Source organism: Macaca fascicularis, chromosome 15 (assembly GCF_037993035.2).
Source record: "Macaca fascicularis isolate 582-1 chromosome 15, T2T-MFA8v1.1".
NCBI lineage: Eukaryota > Metazoa > Chordata > Mammalia > Primates > Cercopithecidae > Macaca > Macaca fascicularis.
In genome coordinates, this window is record NC_088389.1 from 15500911 (window position 1) to 15518304 (window position 17394).

General features: G+C 50.9%; 1 protein-coding gene across 23 annotated transcripts in view; it reads right to left on the minus strand.

The window, feature by feature from the left end:
• The window catches only part of ODF2 (outer dense fiber of sperm tails 2), a 46596-nt gene extending 29685 nt beyond the window's left edge, over positions 1–16911 (minus strand). For 2 of the 23 annotated variants that reach the window (XR_012424318.1, XM_074016398.1), the window contains exons 1-7: positions 16738–16835; positions 15567–15806; positions 13042–13132; positions 12029–12182; positions 11628–11753; positions 3790–3960; positions 1255–1415 (exon numbers count right to left, since the gene is read on the minus strand). Coding sequence is in view for 17 of the 23 variants with exons in the window: in XM_074016398.1 (XP_073872499.1) it covers positions 1255–1415; positions 3790–3960; positions 11628–11753; positions 12029–12136 (566 nt within the window). In the remaining 6 variants the exon portion in view is untranslated. Of the gene's footprint in view, positions 1–1254; positions 1416–3789; positions 3961–11627; positions 11754–12028; positions 12198–13041; positions 13133–15566; positions 15807–16737 lie in introns of all 23 variants that reach the window. The other 21 variants (XR_012424315.1, XM_005580731.5, XR_012424319.1 and 18 more) reach the window with 16 other exon arrangements.
• Positions 16912–17394: the final 483 nt, after the last annotated feature.

The following is a 17394-nucleotide window of genomic DNA, read 5'->3' on the forward strand; positions in this document are numbered from 1 at the left end:
GCCAGAAGTTACATCTGCCTAGGCACCAGACCAGGGCCTCCACACCAGGAGACATTAACTACCTGTGGCCTTCTTTCTCTCAAACAGCCACCAGTGTCACGCCTCCTACCCACCATCTTCAGATATGCTTTTGAGCCCTTCTACCTCTTCTCTACACTGGAGCCAAAGCTAGTCAGGCCACCTCCCTGCTTTTAAAACCTTTCTGTGGCTGTAGGCTGGGTACAGTGGCTAACGCCTGTAATCCCAGCACTTTGGGAAGCCGAGGTGGGCAGTTCACTTGAGATCAGGTGTTATAGATAGCCACCTGGCCAACAGGTGAAACCCCATCTCTACTAAAAATACAAAAGTTAGCCAGGCATGGTAGTGGGCACCTGTAATTCCAGCTACTTGGGAGGCTGAGGCAGGAGGATTGCTTTAGTCAAGGAGGTGGAGACTGCAGTGAGCCAAGATCACGCCACTGCACTCTAGCCTGGATGACAGAGTGAGACTCCATCTCAAAAATTTTGAGACACCTCCCAGGATCAAGCAATTCTCCTGCCTCAGCCTCCCGAGTAGCTAGGATTATAGGCACCCGCCACCAAGCCCAGCTAATTTTTTGTAATTTTAGTAGAGACGGGGTTTCGCCATGTTGGCCAGGCTGGTCTTCAACTCCTGACCTCGTGATTCACCTGCCTTGGCCTCCCAAAGGGCTGGGATTACAGGCGTGAGCCACCGCGCCTGGCTAAAAAAATTAACTAACTAAAATAAATCCTTTCCATGGCTTCCAAATGCCCTCAATGGAAATGCCTCCAAGTGGCTGCTGAGAGCTGACCCCCTGCCAACCTGTGTGGCCCCCTTATCCTCTGCCCACCCACTCTGGCCTGCTTTCCATTTCTCAGCTACAAATACCTTCCTACCTTGGGGCCTTCGCTTAAGAAGTTCCCACTGAGTAGCGTGCTTTCTTCCCCAGCACCCACCTGCCGAACACTTAACCATCCTGCAGGACGCCCCTTAAATATCACTTGTTCCAGAAAGAGTTCCCTGCTACCCAGCCCCACACCGCAATCCACAGGGTCCTCCCTTTCCCTCATAGTACAAATCATAAGCACAATCAGGTAATTAACTGTAATTAACTGTGTGACTGTTGAACAGGCTCCAGGGCACAGGCACAGTGCCTATGCCCACCCCCTCCGTTGCTTTCCATTATTGCCCAGGGCTCAGGGCAGCCTAGCAGGGAGGAATAGATCAGCGGGGGCAGGGCAGGCGCCGCCTTACATGGTGTAGTCCTTCTCCTCCTTCATGCGCTCGATGTTGTGCCTCAGCACCGTGTTCTCATGTTCAGTCTCGGCCAGTTCATGGGCCACCTCCTCCAGCTCTTCCTTCCGCTCCTCCAGGAACCTTTTGGCCATCTGGCGCTCACCCTTCTGCATTTTGACCTGTGCAGGGGGACCCAGGCAGGAGCCACTGAGGGGAGGTCCTTCCTCTATGCCACATTGCTAAGCTTAATGCACTGGACGAAAATAAGGCCCTGGCCGGGCATGGTAGCTCACGCCTGTAATCCCAGCACTTTGGGAGGCCAAGGTGGGTGGATCACTTGAGGTCAGGAGTTCAAGACCAGCCCGAGCAACATGGTGAAACCCTGTCTCTACTAAAAATTAGCCAGATGTGGTGGCGCGTGCCTATGATCCCAGCTACTCTGGAAGCTGAGGCAGGATGGAATCACCTGAACCTGGGAGCCAGAGGTTGCAGTGAGCCGAGATCGTGCCCACTGCACTCCAGCCTGGGCGACAAGAGCGAGACTCCCTCTCAAAAATAAATTAAATAAATAAATTAATTAATTAATTAATTAAATAAGGGGCCCTCCAATTGAGAACTACACAGGCTGCGTGCCAGGGCCTTATGGGTGCAATCTCAGTTAACTGACATGAAGACTGACTCTCCTGGGATTCACCTGCCTTGGCCTCCCAAAGGGCTGGGATTACAGGCGTGAGCCACCGCGCCTGGCTAAATAAATTAACTAAAATAAATCCTTTCCATAGCTTCCAAATGCCCTCAATGGAAATGCCTCAAAGTGGGTGCAATGCTGATTCTCTTTTTGTAGACGAGGAAGCTCAGTAGAGAGAGCCCCAGTGACTTGTGGGTTGGGAACGAAGCCAGGTTGCAAACCGTGGTTTGGCTGGCACACCATAGGAGGAGAGACATCACAACAAGGCTCCTGCACTTTGAGTTATAGGGGAAGACGGGCTTTTTTGTTTTTTCTTTTGAGATAGGGTCTCGCTCTGTCATCCAGGCTGGAGTGCAGTGGCACGATCTCAGCTCACTGTAACCTCTGCCTCCCAGGTTCAACAGATTCTCGTGCCTTAGCCTCCCAAGTAGCTAGGATTACTGGCGTGTGCCAACATGCCCAGCAAATTTCTGTATTTTTAGTAGAGACGGGTTTCACCATGTTGGCCAGGCTGGTCTTGAACTCCTAACCTCAAGTGATCTGCCCTCCTCAGTCTTCCAAAGTGCTGGGATTATAGGCATGAGCCACCGCACCCGGCCAAGAAGGGCCTATTGCCAGGCAGCCTGCCCTAGGTTCTCCAGGTTTTCTGGACCTCAAGTACCGGGTGGAGGATGAAAGACACAGGTTGTGTTAGCAGTGAAGACATATGTTGAGACAGTAATCCAAGCCCAAGGCCTGGAATTTAATGACAACTCTGCCAACTTCCTAGTTGGGGACCTTGGACTTCCAGGTTCTATTTCCAATTTCATTGCCATATCCCACCCCAAGAGACAGCACAGCAACTGAGGACACACTTCCTTGGCCTCTTTGGGGCTTTGTTTTTGTTAATTTTTTTTTTTTTTTTTTTTTTTTTGAGACAGAGTCTCTGTTGCCCAGGCTAAGTGCAATTGTGCGTCTTGGCTCACTGCAATCTGGCTTCTGGGTTCGAGCGATTCTACCACCTCAGCCTCCTGAGTAGCTGAGATTACAGGCACACGCCACCATGCCCGCTAAGTTTTGTTTGTATTTTTAGTAGAGATGGGGTTTCACCATGTTGGTCAGGCTGGTCTTGAATTCCTGACCTCAGGTGGGATCCACCTGCCTCAGCCACCCAAAGTGCTGGGATTACAGGCGTGAGCCACCACGCCCAGCCTGTTTTTGTTAAACTTTATATAAAGTGGAAGGCATAGGCCCTAGTTTCCCAGGTGTTTCATCTCTATAATGAAGACAATACCACCACTGGCTTCACATGCTGTTTTAAAAAGTCAGATCAGGCTGGGCGCGGTGGCTCAAGCCTGTAATCCCAGCACTTTGGGAGGCCGAGACGGGCGGATCACGAGGTCAGGAGATCGAGACCATCCTGGCTAACACGGTGAAACCCCTCTCTACTAAAAAATACAAAAAAGTAGCCGGGTGAGGTGGCGGGCGCCTGTAGTCCCAGCTACTCCGGAGGCTGAGGCAGGAGAATGGCGTAAACCCGGGAGGCGGAGTTTGCAGTGAGCTGAGATCCGGCCACTGCACCCCAGCCTGGGCGGCAGAGCAAGACTCCGTCTCAAAAAAAAAAAAAAAAAAAAAAAAGTCAGATCAGACCACCCATGTAGAGCACCAGGACAGCTACATGCTCAATAGAGAGGGCCCTTGTTGGTGGGATGGGATCCCATGCTGCCCCAGCTACCTCCCCGGGCAGGCACCTGAAGCCCAGGACAACCCTGCAGAGGAGATCAGAAGGCCTGCAGAGGCAGGCTGAGGGACCAGGCAGGAAATCCACCTGGGTGCTCCTGCACATCCTCAGGGTACTAGCTGTCCCAGCCCCCTACCTCCCTCACCTCAGACTTCAGACAACCAACCGCATTCATTAGACTATCAATCTTCTTATCATAACGGTTCATTTTACAGTGACCTGAGTCATCATCTTCTGTAGAGAGGTCACTTAACCGCATCACTGAGACCAGCTTTTCTGAAGATGGTGGCGTGATCTCCAGGCAATGAGGTGGATTCTGATGTAGAAGAGGGAGAAACAAATGAACTCAGAGGGCAGAACCTTGACCATGAGTTCCACCACTGGAGGCTTATTTACCGTTTAGACGGGAAAAGCTGTAACAGCTAACTTGGGGGCCCCAGGAAGAACCATACTCTGAACCCTCGTGATGGAACATCACCTATCCATGTTTAAATGATGGTGTTGGAGAATTCCCAACATCAAAATTAAAAGTTTGGGTTACAATGTTATGTTTAAAATAAAGAACATAGGCTGGATATCCTGTAAAGTCAGTATTTTGGTAGGCCAAGGCGGGAAGCCAAAACCAGCCTCAGCAACATAGCGAGAACTTGTCTCTACAAAAGTAAAAAACATTAGCTGGCGCTGGGCACAGTGGCTCACACCTGCAATCCCAGCGCTTTGGGAGGCCAAGGCGGGCGGATGACCAGAGGTCAGGAGTTCGAGACCAGCCTGACCAACATGGTGAAACCCCGTCTCTACTAAAATACAAAATTAGCCGGACATGGTGGTGCATGCCTGTAATCTCAGCTACTCAGGAGGCTGAGGCTGGAGAATTGCTTGAAACCGGGAGGTGGAGGTTGCAGTGAACCGAGATCGCGCCATTGCACTCCAACCTGGGCAACAAGAACGAAACTCCATCTCAAAAAAAAAAAAATCAGGTGGGTGTAGTGGTGCATGCCTGTGGTCCCAACTACTCAGGAGGCTGAGGCAGGGGATTCCTTGAGTCCAGGAGTTCAAGACTGCAGTGAGCTATGATAGCACCACTGCATGCCAGCCTGGGTGACAGAGAGAAACCCTGTCTCTAACAATGACAAGACTAATAAAGAAATGATATAACAAATCAGCAAAAATATTAATACCCAAAGTTGGCAAAAGTTTAGGGCAATACTTTTTTTTATACCTAGAATAGAAATGAAATATGTCAAAAGTCTTTTAAATGAATATGAATACCTGATAGTGGATTAGTTACAAAGGTACATTAATCTGCTGAAAAGGTATTTTAGAAACAAGTGGGTAAATTTGAAAAAGGACCAGATATTGTATGATATCAAGAAATGCTCTTAGGAGTAATCATTGTTATTTTGATGATATAGAAAAATATTATAAATGCACATGGTACAATACCTGGAAAATATTTTTTTAAATACGTCAGTATAAAAAAATATTTTAGCTTTGGGAGGCCGAGGCGGGTGGATCAGGAGGTCAAGAGATCGAGACCATCCTGGCCAACATGGTGAAACCCCATCTCTACTAAAAATACAAAAATTAGCTGGGCGTGGTGGCGCGCACCTGTAATCCCAGCTACTTGGAAGGCTGAGGCAGGAGAATCGCTTGAACCTGGGAGGCGGAGGTTGCAGTGAGCCAAGATTGCACCACTGCACTCCAGCCTGGCAACAGAGCGAGACTCCATCTCAAGAAAAAAATAAAAATAAAAAAAAATTTAAAAAATATTTTAGGGGCCAGGCACAGTGCACACCTGTAATCCCAGCACTTTGGGAGGCTGAGGCGGGCGGATGACACCCGAGCTGCGCATGGTAGCAGGCACCTGTAGTCCCAGCTTTTTAAATATTTTTAAAAATATTTTTAAATGCATGTATGCTTCAGGAAACTTTATACAAAGCTGTAAACACTTTTTTTTTTTTTTTTGAGACAGGGTCTCACTCCATCGCCTAGGCTGGAGTACAGTGATGCGATCTCGGCTCACTGCAACCTCCGCCTCCCAGGTTCAAGCGATTCTCCTGCCTCAGCCTCCCGACTAGCTGGGATTACAGGTGCCTTCCACCATGCCCGGCTGATTTTTGTATTTTTAGTAGAGATGGGGTTTCACCATGTTGGCCAGGCTGTTCTCGAACTCCTGACCTCAAGTGATCTGCCTGTTTCAGTCTCTCAAAGTGCTGGGATTACAGGAGTGAGCCACCGTGCCTGGCCATATATTGCTTTTTTTTTTTTGCTTTTTTTTTTTTTTGGAGACAGAGTTTTGCTCTTGTTGCCCAGGCTAGAGTGCAATGGCACAATCTTGGCTCACTGCAAACTCTGCCTCCTGGGTTCATCAAGTGATTCTCCTGCCTCAGCCTCCCAAGTGGCTGGGATTACAGGTGCCCACCACCATACCCAGATAATTTTTGTATTTTTAGTAGAGGTTGGGTTTCACCATGTTGGCCAGGCTGGTCTTGAACGCCTGATAAGCCCACCTCGGCCTCCCAAAGTGCTGGGATTTCAGGTATGAGCCACCACATCCAGCTATATATATATATTGCTTTTAGAAGAAAAGAAGTTACTTTTAATACTTAAAAGGACAAAAATAGGAAAATGTATAAACAGTCATGTGCCACGTAACATTTCAGTCAGCAATGGACTGCATATATGACAGTGATCCCAAAATACCGTATTTTTACCATATATGACAGTGGTCCCAAAACACCGTATTTTTACCGTACCTTTTCTATATTTACTATGTTTCAATATGTAAATACTTACCATTGTGTTACAGTTGCCTACAGTATTCTGTATGGCATCATGCTGCAGAGGTCTGCAGCCTAGGAGCAATAGGCTACACCACACAGCCCAGGTGTGGAGCAGGCTCTAGCAATCTCAGTTTGTGTAAGTACACTCTATGATGTTTGCACAATGATGAAAGTGCCTAACAACATGTTTCTCAGAATATATCCCCATTGTTAATTGATACATGACTATTTATTTTTTAAAATGACAAAAAATATATATATAGGAGACAGTGTGACTAGTTACTCCTTGTGATTGGGAGGCAGTGACATAGATAAAAGCCAGGGGCAGCTTCTAGGATGCTGGGTGATCATTACACAGGTAACTTCAGTTTGTGAAAATTCATGGAGCAATACACTTCTGATGGGTGTACGTCCCTGCACTTTTCCATTTTTTTTTTTTTTTTTTTGAGATGGGGTCTCACTCTGTCAACCAGCCTGGAGTGCAGTAGCACAATTTTGGTTCACTGCAACCTCCGCCTCCCAGGATCAAGCGATCCTTACACCTCAGCCTCCCAAGTAGCTGGGACCACAGGCGCACACCACCACACCAGACTCATTTTTTGTATTTTTGGTAGACGTATGGTTCATCACATTGTCTAAGCTGGTCTCCAACTCCTGAGCTCAGGTGAACCACCTGCCTCAGCCTCCCAAAGTGCTGGGATTACAGGTGTGAGACACCAGGCCCGGCCCATCCCCTTTTCATTTTTCCTTTTTTTTTTTTGAGATGGAGACTCACTTTGTTGCCCAGGCTACAGTGCAGGGGCGTGATCCTGGCTCCCTGCAACCTCCGCATCATAGGCTCAAGCGATTCTCCTGCCTCAGCCTTCTGTGCAGCTGGGATTAGTGGCGCTGACCACCACGCGAGGGTAAATTTTGTATTTTTAGTAGAGACGGGGTTTCGCCATGTTGCCTAGGCTGGTCTCGAACTCCTGACCTCAGGTGATCTGCCTGCCTCGGCCTCCCAAAGTGCTGGGATTACAGGAGTGAGCCATTGCTCCCAGGCCTGTACTTTTCAACAAGAAGTTTTTGAAACTTAACAGCAGCCAGATTTGAGTAGAACTCTTTTTTTTTTTTTGAGATGGAGTCTCGCTCTGTTGCCAGGCTGGAGTGCAGTGGCGCAATCTCAGCTCAGTGTAACCTCTGCCTAAAGAGTTCAAGCAGTTCTCCTGCCTCAGCCTCCCAAGTGGCTGGGACTACAGGCACATGCCACCATGCCCAGCTACTTTTTGTATTTTTAGTTGAGATGGGGTTTCACCATGTTGGCCAGGATGGTCTCAGTCTCTTGACCTCATGATTTGCCTGCCTTGGCCTCCCACAGTGCTGGGATTACAAATGTGAGCCACCACGCCCGGCTGATCACTTTTAGTAACAGAGGCAAGAAAAAAACCTAGACCTTCTTTCTTCCAAAGATGATCTTATATTCCAAGAGTTGTAAGATATCAAACAAGAACCCCACATGCATACAGCAGCTTTTGGTCTTCATTTCCGTATCTTCCCCAAACTTCCACCTCCAGGGGCTGTTCACCTTCCGTCCATGATGGACAGGGTTGAGTTAGGGCCTCTCAGGGTCACAGGAAGCCACTTGAAAATAGAAAGGGGCAGACAGACCCAAGAATGAAAGCAGAAAAGACAGCTACTGTTTCAGCTGCCGAGAGAACCTGGGCAGGCCACCTCTCTGGGACCTTCCATCTCTAGGATTTGGGGCTGGAAGTGGCATTATGCTTTCCAGAGGGGATTATTACCCCAGCAATCCACGTCAACAGGAAAATTTTTCATAGCAGCATCTCTGTGATGTGTACTTTGAAAACTACCAAGGAGGCCAGGCACAGTGGCTCACGCCTATAATCCCAGCACTTTAGGAAGCCAAGGCGAGCAGATCACTTGACATCAGGAGTTCAAGACCAGCCTGGCAAACATGGTGAAACCCCATCTCTACAAAAAATACAAAAACTAGCTGGGTGTGGTAGTGCATGCCTGAGTCCCAGCTAACTCAGGAGGCTGAGGCAGGAGAATCACTTGAACCCGGGAGATGGAGGTTGCAGTGAGCCAAGATCATGTCACTGCACTCTAGCCTGGGCAACAGAACAATACTCTGTCTCAAAAAAACAAAAACAGAAAAACAAAAACTACCAAGGCTTTTTACTTTTTTAAAAGGCATTTTTGGGCCGGGCGCAATGGCTCACGCCTGTAATCCCAGCACTTTGGGAGGCCGAGGCAGGCGGATCACCGGGTCAGGAGATCGAGACCATCCTGGCTAACATGGTGAAACCCCATCTCTACTAAAAATACAAAAAATTAGCCTGGTGTGGTGGCGGGCACCTGTAGTCCCAGCTACTCAGAAGGCTGAGGCAGGAGAATGGCGTGAACCTGGGAGATGGAGCTTGTAGTGAGCCGAGATCACACCACTGCACTCCAGCCTGGGCGACAAAGCGAGACTCTGTCTCAGAAAAAAAAAAAAAAAAAGAGAAAAGAAAAATTAGCCGGGCGTGGTGGCGCACACCTGTAGTCCCAGTTACTCAGGAGGCTGAGGCAGAAGAATCGCTTGAACCTGGGAAGTAGAGGTTGCAGTGAGCCGAGTTCGTGCCACTGCACACCAGACTGGAAGACAGAGCAAGGCTCTGTCTCAAAAAAAAAAAGAAGGCATTTTTGGCTGTGCGTGGTGGTGGCTCACGCCTGTAATCCCAGCACTCTGGGAGGCTAAGGTGGGCGGGTTACTTGAGGTCAGGAGTTCGAGACCAGCCTGGCCAACATAGCAAAACCCTGTCTCTACTAAAAATACAAAAATTAGCCAGGTGTGGTGATGCATGTCTGTAATCCCAACAACTCGGGAGGCTGAGGCAGGAGAATCGCTTGTACCCAGGAGGTAGAGATCACGCCACTGCACTCCAGCCTGGGTGACAAAATGAGACTCTGTCTCAAAAAGTAAATAAATAAATAAAAACAAAGTATTAAACCTTGCCATACCTCAGAGGCAATCACTGCTTACCACTACTTGCATATTCTCCCAGAAAACGTTCTGTACATATAAACATATGTGTTTATACATGGACACAGACGCCCCTTTTCTTCACAAATAAGGCCGGCCAAATGTTATATGTTGTGCATCTCCATGCTTCATTATCATGCATAAATACCTGTCTCAATCTTTTTGTTCCTGAGACAGGGTCCTGTTCTGTAACCCAGGCTGCAGTGCAGTGGCATAATCACAGCATACTGAAGTCTCAGCCTCCCCACCCCAAGTTAACTAGGAGGACTACAGGTGCGTGCCACCACACTCAGCTAATTTTTTATCTTTTGTAGAGGCAGAATCTCGTCGTGTTGCCCAGGCTGGTCTTGAACTCCTAGGCTCAAGTGATCCTCCTGCCCTGGCCTCCCAAAGTGCTGAGATCACAGGTATAAGCCACGGCAACCAGCCTCTACCTCAGTCTTTGCACGGCTGCATGGTATTCCATTGTATGGATGTATCATATTTCTCTTTTGTTTGAGACAGGGTCTCACTGTGTCACACAGGCTATGCAGTGGCATGATCATGGCTCACTGGAACCTTAACCTCCAGTTAAGCGATCCTCCCACCTCAGCCTTCTGAGTAGCTGGAACTATAAGTGCATGCCACCACGCCCAACTAATTTTTTTATTTTTTGTAGAGATAGGATCTCACTATGTTGCCCAGGCTGATCTCAAAACTCCTGGGCCCAAGCGATCCTCCCTCCTGGGCCTCCTAAAAGTGTTGGGATTACAGGCGTGAGCCCACCACATCCAGTCGGATGTATTATAATTTTTTTTTTTTTTTTTTTTTTTTTTTTTTTGAGACCGAGTCTCGCTCTGTCCCCCAGGCTGGAGTGCAGTGGCCGGATCTCAGCTCACTGCAAGCTCCGCCTCCCGAGTTCACGCCATTCTCCTGCCTCAGCCTCCCGAGTAGCTGGGACCACAGGTGCCCGCCACCTCGCCTGGCTAGTTTTTTGTATTTTTAGTAGAGACGGGGTTTCACCGTATTAGCCAGGATGGTCTCGATCTCCTGACCTCGTGATCCGCCCGTCTCGGCCTCCCAAAGTGCTGGGATTACAGGCTTGAGCCACCGCGCCCGGCCTGCAGGTATTATAATTTAACCAACACTCTCCTGATGGACATTTAGGTTGCTTCCAACTTTTCTGTTACAAACGATGCTATAGCAAAAAATCTACAAAAAATCCCTGTACTTGTAATCCCAGCACTTTGGGAGGCTGAGGCGGGCAGATCATGAGGTCAGGAGATCGAGACCATCCTGGCTAACACAGTGAAAACCTGTCTCTACTACAAAAAAAAAAATCAGGCCGGGCGTGGTGGCTCACGCCTGTAATCCCAGCACTTTGGGAGGCCGAGATGGGTGGATCACGAGGTCAGGAGATCGAGACCATCCTGGCTAACATGGTGAAACCCCGTCTCTACTAAAAAATACAAAAAACTAGCCGGGCGAGGTGGCGGGCGCCTATAGTCCCAGCTACTCGGGAGGCTGAGGCAGGAGAATGGCGTGAACCCGGGAGGCGGAGCTTGCAGTGAGCTGAGATCCGGCCACTGCACTCCAGCCTGGGTGACAGAGCGAGACTCCGTCTCAAAAAAAAAAAAAAAAAAATTAGCCGGGCGTGGTGGTGGGTGCCTGTAGTCCCAGCTACTCGGGAGGCTAAGGCAGGAGAATCACTTGAACCTGGGAGGCGGAGGTTGCAGTGAGCCAAGATCATGCCACTGCATTCCAGCCTCGGCAACAGAGCAAGGCTCTGTCTCGAAAAAAAAAAAAAAAAAGAAAGAAAGAAAAGAAAAGACAAGACAAGACAAGACATGACATGTGATGTGGCTCCTCACATGCAAAGCAGAGAGGCTAAGAGCACTGCCTCTAGAAAGAATCTTAACTCCAGCTCTGCTACCTTCTCTGTGACTCTGGGAAAATCACTGCTCTCTGAGGCCTGGTTCCTCATCTCTGCACTGGGACCACAGGACTTCCCACACAGCAGTGTCATAAGAACTCAAGAAGATTATTCACACAGTTTCAGGGTTTAGCAAGGCCCTCAGTAAATGGGGTCTGCTAGGACATTCCAGTAGCTACAGCTGACCCTGAATCATACCGAGGCTGAGGCCTGCTAGGATCTGAGCAGTCCGAGAAGAAAAGCCTGGGCAAGGGTGAGCCTACCTCCCACTTGCATCCCACGGGCCGGGCAGATGATTTTCCAGGGGGCATCCAAGGTACCTTGGTTTTCACCCGGACACTCCGCCGCACATTCACAGTGTCCCCTTTCATTCCTCGCTTGTGAGATTTCTGTGGAAAGGGACAAATCCAGGGTCACTTCCACACCCAGCTGGCCATGGTGCCATGCTAGTGACATCCCTCTCCAACTGGCAGAGTTCCTCTTCTGACTAATGTTACTGCTGCTGCTCCTGGATGACAGGCCTGCCTACCTTCTAACCAGGAAACCGGCCTCCGAAAGAGTGTGTTTGTCTCCCAAACCTTTGGAGTCACAGTGCGAGGAGGCTGGGCTTAGCAGGATCACCCAGATCCACAGCTGCTACCTCACCCCACTGGCATGCTCCTACCTGGCTGCTGGTCGCTGATGGTTTCGGGAGTTTTTTTATGTGGACGTGGACAGGGGTGTTCTCATCCACGTGAACATGTAAGGGGGGAGTTGAAGAGCGGTCCTTCATGGTTGGCTTCTGGCAGGTGGGGGAGGACAACACAAAAATGGTTGATCTGTGGATGAGTAAACTGGGCATAAAAACGGAGCTCACAGCCTCTGGGGGCCACCAAAAAGCCTAGCCAGCAAGCGAGCAGGACAGCTACCAACTACTGGCATGCAGGAGGCAGGCAGCAAGGCGGGAGTATCATTCAGCAGGTTCCTGCAGAGATTCCAGCAGAAGACCACCAGGGAGATTCTGGTCCACTCAAGAGAGGGTCTGCAAGACCCACTCGTTCTAGAACAGATCCCAGACGCAGGCCCCAGGGTCCTCAGGGCTGGATCTCCTCTAAACCTGCTGGAATGCACAGCTCCTCCTTGGATTTAGTGAAGCACAGCGGAAAGCAGGTGGATCCTTCTACACAGTGATCTCAAGTGGGCATGCAGATTGGCATGGGAAACACACAAAATGCTCAGGGTGCAGAATAAATCAGACAGCAGGCAGACCAAAGACCATGAAAACAGAAAGCTGGAGGAAATCCTAAGGATGAGAAGGTTGTCTAGATTCTAAAGAAAACATGAGCAAGGCAGAACTGCAACTACAAACCCCTCAACCACCACCAGCTCTTATCCTTCCCCCCATTCTTTAAACTTTTTTTTTCTCGTCTTTTTCTTTTCCTTTCTTTATTTTAAAAATCTCAAGATTTTAGGATTTGGCTGGAAGAATACGTCTAAGACAATTTCCTCACACCCGGCAGCCTTACCGCAGACAAAAATGATCGTAATTAAAAATCAGCAGGCTATGCATAACAGCACCTAGCAGAGCAACTGGGAGACGATGGTGCCCAGCAGGGTAAGGCATCTCCTGGAAATGGTGTGCAGAAGCATTTTTAGCAGGGTGACCAAAGAGGGCTGCTACATGAGTGCATCACCTACCGTTACAGTTACACTGGGTGCGCCACAAGGTGCTCTCAAGACCTTTTTCTGCGTGAGACTCGTTACTCCGTTCTTCCCACACGATGGAAACCTGCACCCAGGCACAAGAACCAGATTGTAAGCAGAAAACTAGGGCTCTCTTATGTTTTAGATTTCATGAAATTGTACACTGACTATGGTAGCTAACATGTTCAAGGCTAGGAAAACCAGCGTGGAATTCCTTGACTCCCCTGAGATGAGCACCAGATGTGCGTGAGAGCCCAGCAGTGGGATGGAAATAGGGTGACGGGCATTTGCAGGCTGGACTTGTAACATATCGTCACATCACATGTATTATGACCCTTACTGAAAAGCCAGGCTGACAGCCTGTCAGATGACAAAAAGCAAGCAGCACATGAACACAGCCAAGGTGCTGGTTTGGCTGAGGGTAGAAGCACCCAGGACAGTACCTGGAGCAGAAGCGGCCCTGGAGAAAGATGGAGTGAGTGAATGACAAAAATAGAGCATTAGTGGCCACAAGCCACGGCTCATGCCTGTAATTCCAACACTTTTGGAGGCCAAGGCAGGCAGATTGCTTGAGCCCAGGAGTTTGAGACCAGCCTGGGCAACATGGCAAGACCCCATCTCTACAAAACATACAAAAATTAGCTGGGCGTGGTGGCACGTGTCTATAGTCCCAGCTACTTGGGAGGCTGAGGTGGGAGAATCACTTAAGCCTGGGAGGTGGAAGCTGCAGTAAGCCATGACCGCGCCACTGCACTCCAGCCTAGGTGGCAGAGGGAGATCCTGTTTCAAAACAACAACAAAAAAGAAAAAGAATTTTTTTCAAAAAGCATTAGGCTCAGGCACGAGAAGTCACTGTAACGCACACTCATCAAATTAAGGCTCAAATAGTCCCCTAAGAGAATAAAAAAGCATCTGTTTCCCAAAATATTCCACTTCCTATCCTTTAAGCTCCTAAGCAGCAGGGGATTTTTTTTTTAATGCCATGTGTAATTCACATTGCTTACACATATACTGTACAGCCCCATCAACAGATCTGCAAAGACAGAAAAAAAAAAAAAAAAAACAGAGAGAGCAAAAGTTTAAAAGTTTAATTTGCTCCAAAAATCTTTCAGCAGTACATCCAAGAACTCCAGGACTTGGAATTACCATCTGATCCATCTCACTGCCCTTTTTGTTTTTGTTTTTGTTTTGAGATGGAGTCTCACTCTATCGCCCAGGATGGAGTGCGGTGGCCCAATCTTTGCTCACTGCAAGCTCCGCCTCCCAGGTTCAAGCAATTCTCCAGTTCTCCTGCCCCAGCCTCCTAAGTAGCTGGGATTACAGGCGTGTGCCACCATGCCCAGCAAATTTTTTGTATTTCTAGTAGAGACGGGGTTTCACCATGTTGGTCAGGTCTTGAACTCCTGACTTCAGGTGATTCGCCCACCTCGGCCTCTCAAAGTGCTACGATTGCACAGGCATGAGCCACCGCACCTGGCCCCCAAAGTGGGGAGAGATCAGAGAGGCTGAGCAACCAGGGGGTGGCGGGGAGGGTGGGGCAGAGACGGGGCGGTCCCAAATTATCATCCTGCCCTCTCTACAAGTACTTGAGGAAAATAATGCAATATCAAAATGCAAGGAAAAAATACTTGAGCACTGTAGTATGCGTTTTGCTGTATGTGTATTACATCCTGATTTTAAAAAGAGGCAATGGCCAGGCGTGGTGGCTCAAGCCTGTAATCCCAGTACTTTGGGAGGCCGAGACGGGCGGATCTCCAGGTCAGGAGATCGAGACCATCCTAGCTAACACGGTGAAACCCCGTCTCTACTAAAAAATACAAAAAAACTAGCCGGGCGAGGTGGCAGGCGCCTGTAGTCTCAGCTACTCGGGAGGCTGAGGCAGGAGAATGGCATAAACCTGGGAGGCGGAGCTTGCAGTGAACTGAGATCCAGCCACTGCACTCCAGCCTGGGCGACAGAGCGAGACTCTTGTCTCAAAAAAAAAAAAAAAAAAGAGGGAATATGTATATATATATAGAGAGAGAGAGAGACAGAGAGAGCGCTCTACTGATCCTTTAGCCAAGGAATACCAAAACTGAGAAGACAGGCTTTTTTCCCTAATCATTCAGAACATTGTTCACATAAAGCCAACAGTTTTGGGAAATCTCTCAGTGGGTTTCCTGTCAAACCACCTGGATTCCATCATCTTGCTAACTGCCACATCCACCTCCGACATGTTATTTACACCTCAACTCCCTTCAAAAAGGCTCTGAACCTAGTACTCTATGAAGACAACAAGAGTGACCCTGTTTGCTTCCAGGAAGCTGTGACATTTGGGGAGGGAAGGAGCCAGGGAGGTAGAGCTGAGATTGTGTATACATTTCGTTCCCCCTTCCCTTTAAAAATGATTTTTAAATGTTTTGGTCCAGACTTTCAGCAAACACAATGAGGAAGCTGGAAGCCTCAGGCGAGCCTGCCCTGGGGACCCCTGGCCACCTTTCCCTGCCCTCGGGCGCAGGCGCCTCCCACATCGGCAGTACCTGGGGGAGCCGCCTGAGGATGAGGCAGACATGGCTAGGCATCAAAGCCGCAAAGGTGGGCAATTGGGTCAGCAGGCTCTGCTCAGGGGGACCCAGAGGGGCGGGCTTTTCAATGAGCCTCTCAAGGGGCCCGGCATCAAACGTCCTCTCTGAGGGGAGAAGGGTGGAAGCTTTGGGGTTGGCAGTTGGATGAAAACTTGGGAGGCGCTCCTCTACTGTCCAAGTCGCACAGCAACTGTCCTGCCAAAGTAGGGGGAGATAGGAGAGGCTGAGCGACCTGGGGGCAGAGGGGAGGAAGGGGAGGGGACGGGGCAGAACGGCGAGGGAAAAGTACCACCGCGCCCGGGCCCCACGCGGAGGACGGCCGGTGGCTACCGGGGGAAACCTGAGGCGCCGGCGGACGTGCGGAGAGGGCAAGTGAGAACCGCTCGGCCCCAAGTGGGCCCCAGAGGGCCGGAACCGCGCAGGGAGCAGCGGGGATGCTGGGGCGGGGTCGGACAACTGTCTCCTAGGAGAAGGGGCGTTCCCGGAAGAACAGGTGCCCGAGAGGACCAATAGTGTTTGAAAGAGGGAGGCGCGGAGCCCGGGCGCCCCGCCGCGAGGGAAAACCGAACAACCGAGTTCTAAGCAGGTTAGACATCGGGCTGGGAGGGGGCGGGCGGGACCCCCGCGGGCGAGGGCCCTGGCGACCCGGAGACGGTGCCCGGGGGACAGCGCTGCCTACGGAGGGCCGGCAAGTGACTGCCGTGTGGAGGCCCGCGGAGAGGACGAGGCAGTCGGGGCGAGGCCGCCGGCGGGCAGCAGAGCGAGGGACAGCCTCTGTCGGCGGAGAGAAGGGACGGCCACCCACCAGCAGGCAGGAGGATACCGGTTTCTGCCCATAGAGAGAAAGGTGAAGCCCTGCCCGCGGGCGGCAGAAGAAGGGCAGAGCCCCGCGGTAGCCAGGAGAGGAAGGAGGCGGCCGGCCGCCCGTTAGCGGGAGGAGGAGAGGTCCCGTGCCGGTGGGCGTGGCGGGGGCCCAGGTTCTGACAGGAGGGGGACGAGCGCGACGCGGCGGGGAACGCAGGACCCGACGGCCCCGCGGGGCCGACAGCGCCGGGGGTACGAAGGCGACGGTCTCGCCCGCGGTGCCCCGGAGCGCGCTGGATCCCGCCTGCCGGCGGCCTCTCACCAGGAGCGACACGGCTGAGCCCAGAAACGCCGCCTTATGAAGTCGTTGAAGTCGGAGGCCAGGGTCGTGCCATGGAGACGCCGCGGCGGATGCAGTCTGGCTCTGGCGGCGGCTCCTCCCGGCTTCCGCCTCCTTTTCCGACACCCGGTCGGCAGCTCGCCCATTGGCCAGTTCAAACCCCCCCGGGAGCTGCTTGGGCTTCGCCATCGAGGCCCAGCCCCTAGCGTCACAGAGATGCCCCGCCCCGCCAGAAGCACCGCCCACTTCCGGGCCAAGCGTCCCGTCACCAAGGAGACGTGCGACCCGTCCAGCAGGCCTGGCCTGGTCTCGCCCCCAATTCAAGGGCTTTCCCGCTCGGCCCTGTTTCCCCTGTCTTGGGTCCTCCCAGATTCCCCTCACTCAAAGGAGCGTACGGTTCCGACGCGCTCCCCTTGGTACCCACCAGGAAACTAGGCTCACAGGGGACCCACGGAACACGTTATTGGGAGCTGCACACTGCCTCCGAAAATCCAGCCCTGCCCCTAATCCACTGTTAGTGCAGAGATGGAATCGGCTTCTGCGCATTCCCCGGCCTCTCTCCCCTGCCCACATCGCCTCTGTCTTGGGCCCAACAGGAAAAAGGGTCGGCATTCCCCTTGCGCTTCACTACCCTCCTGC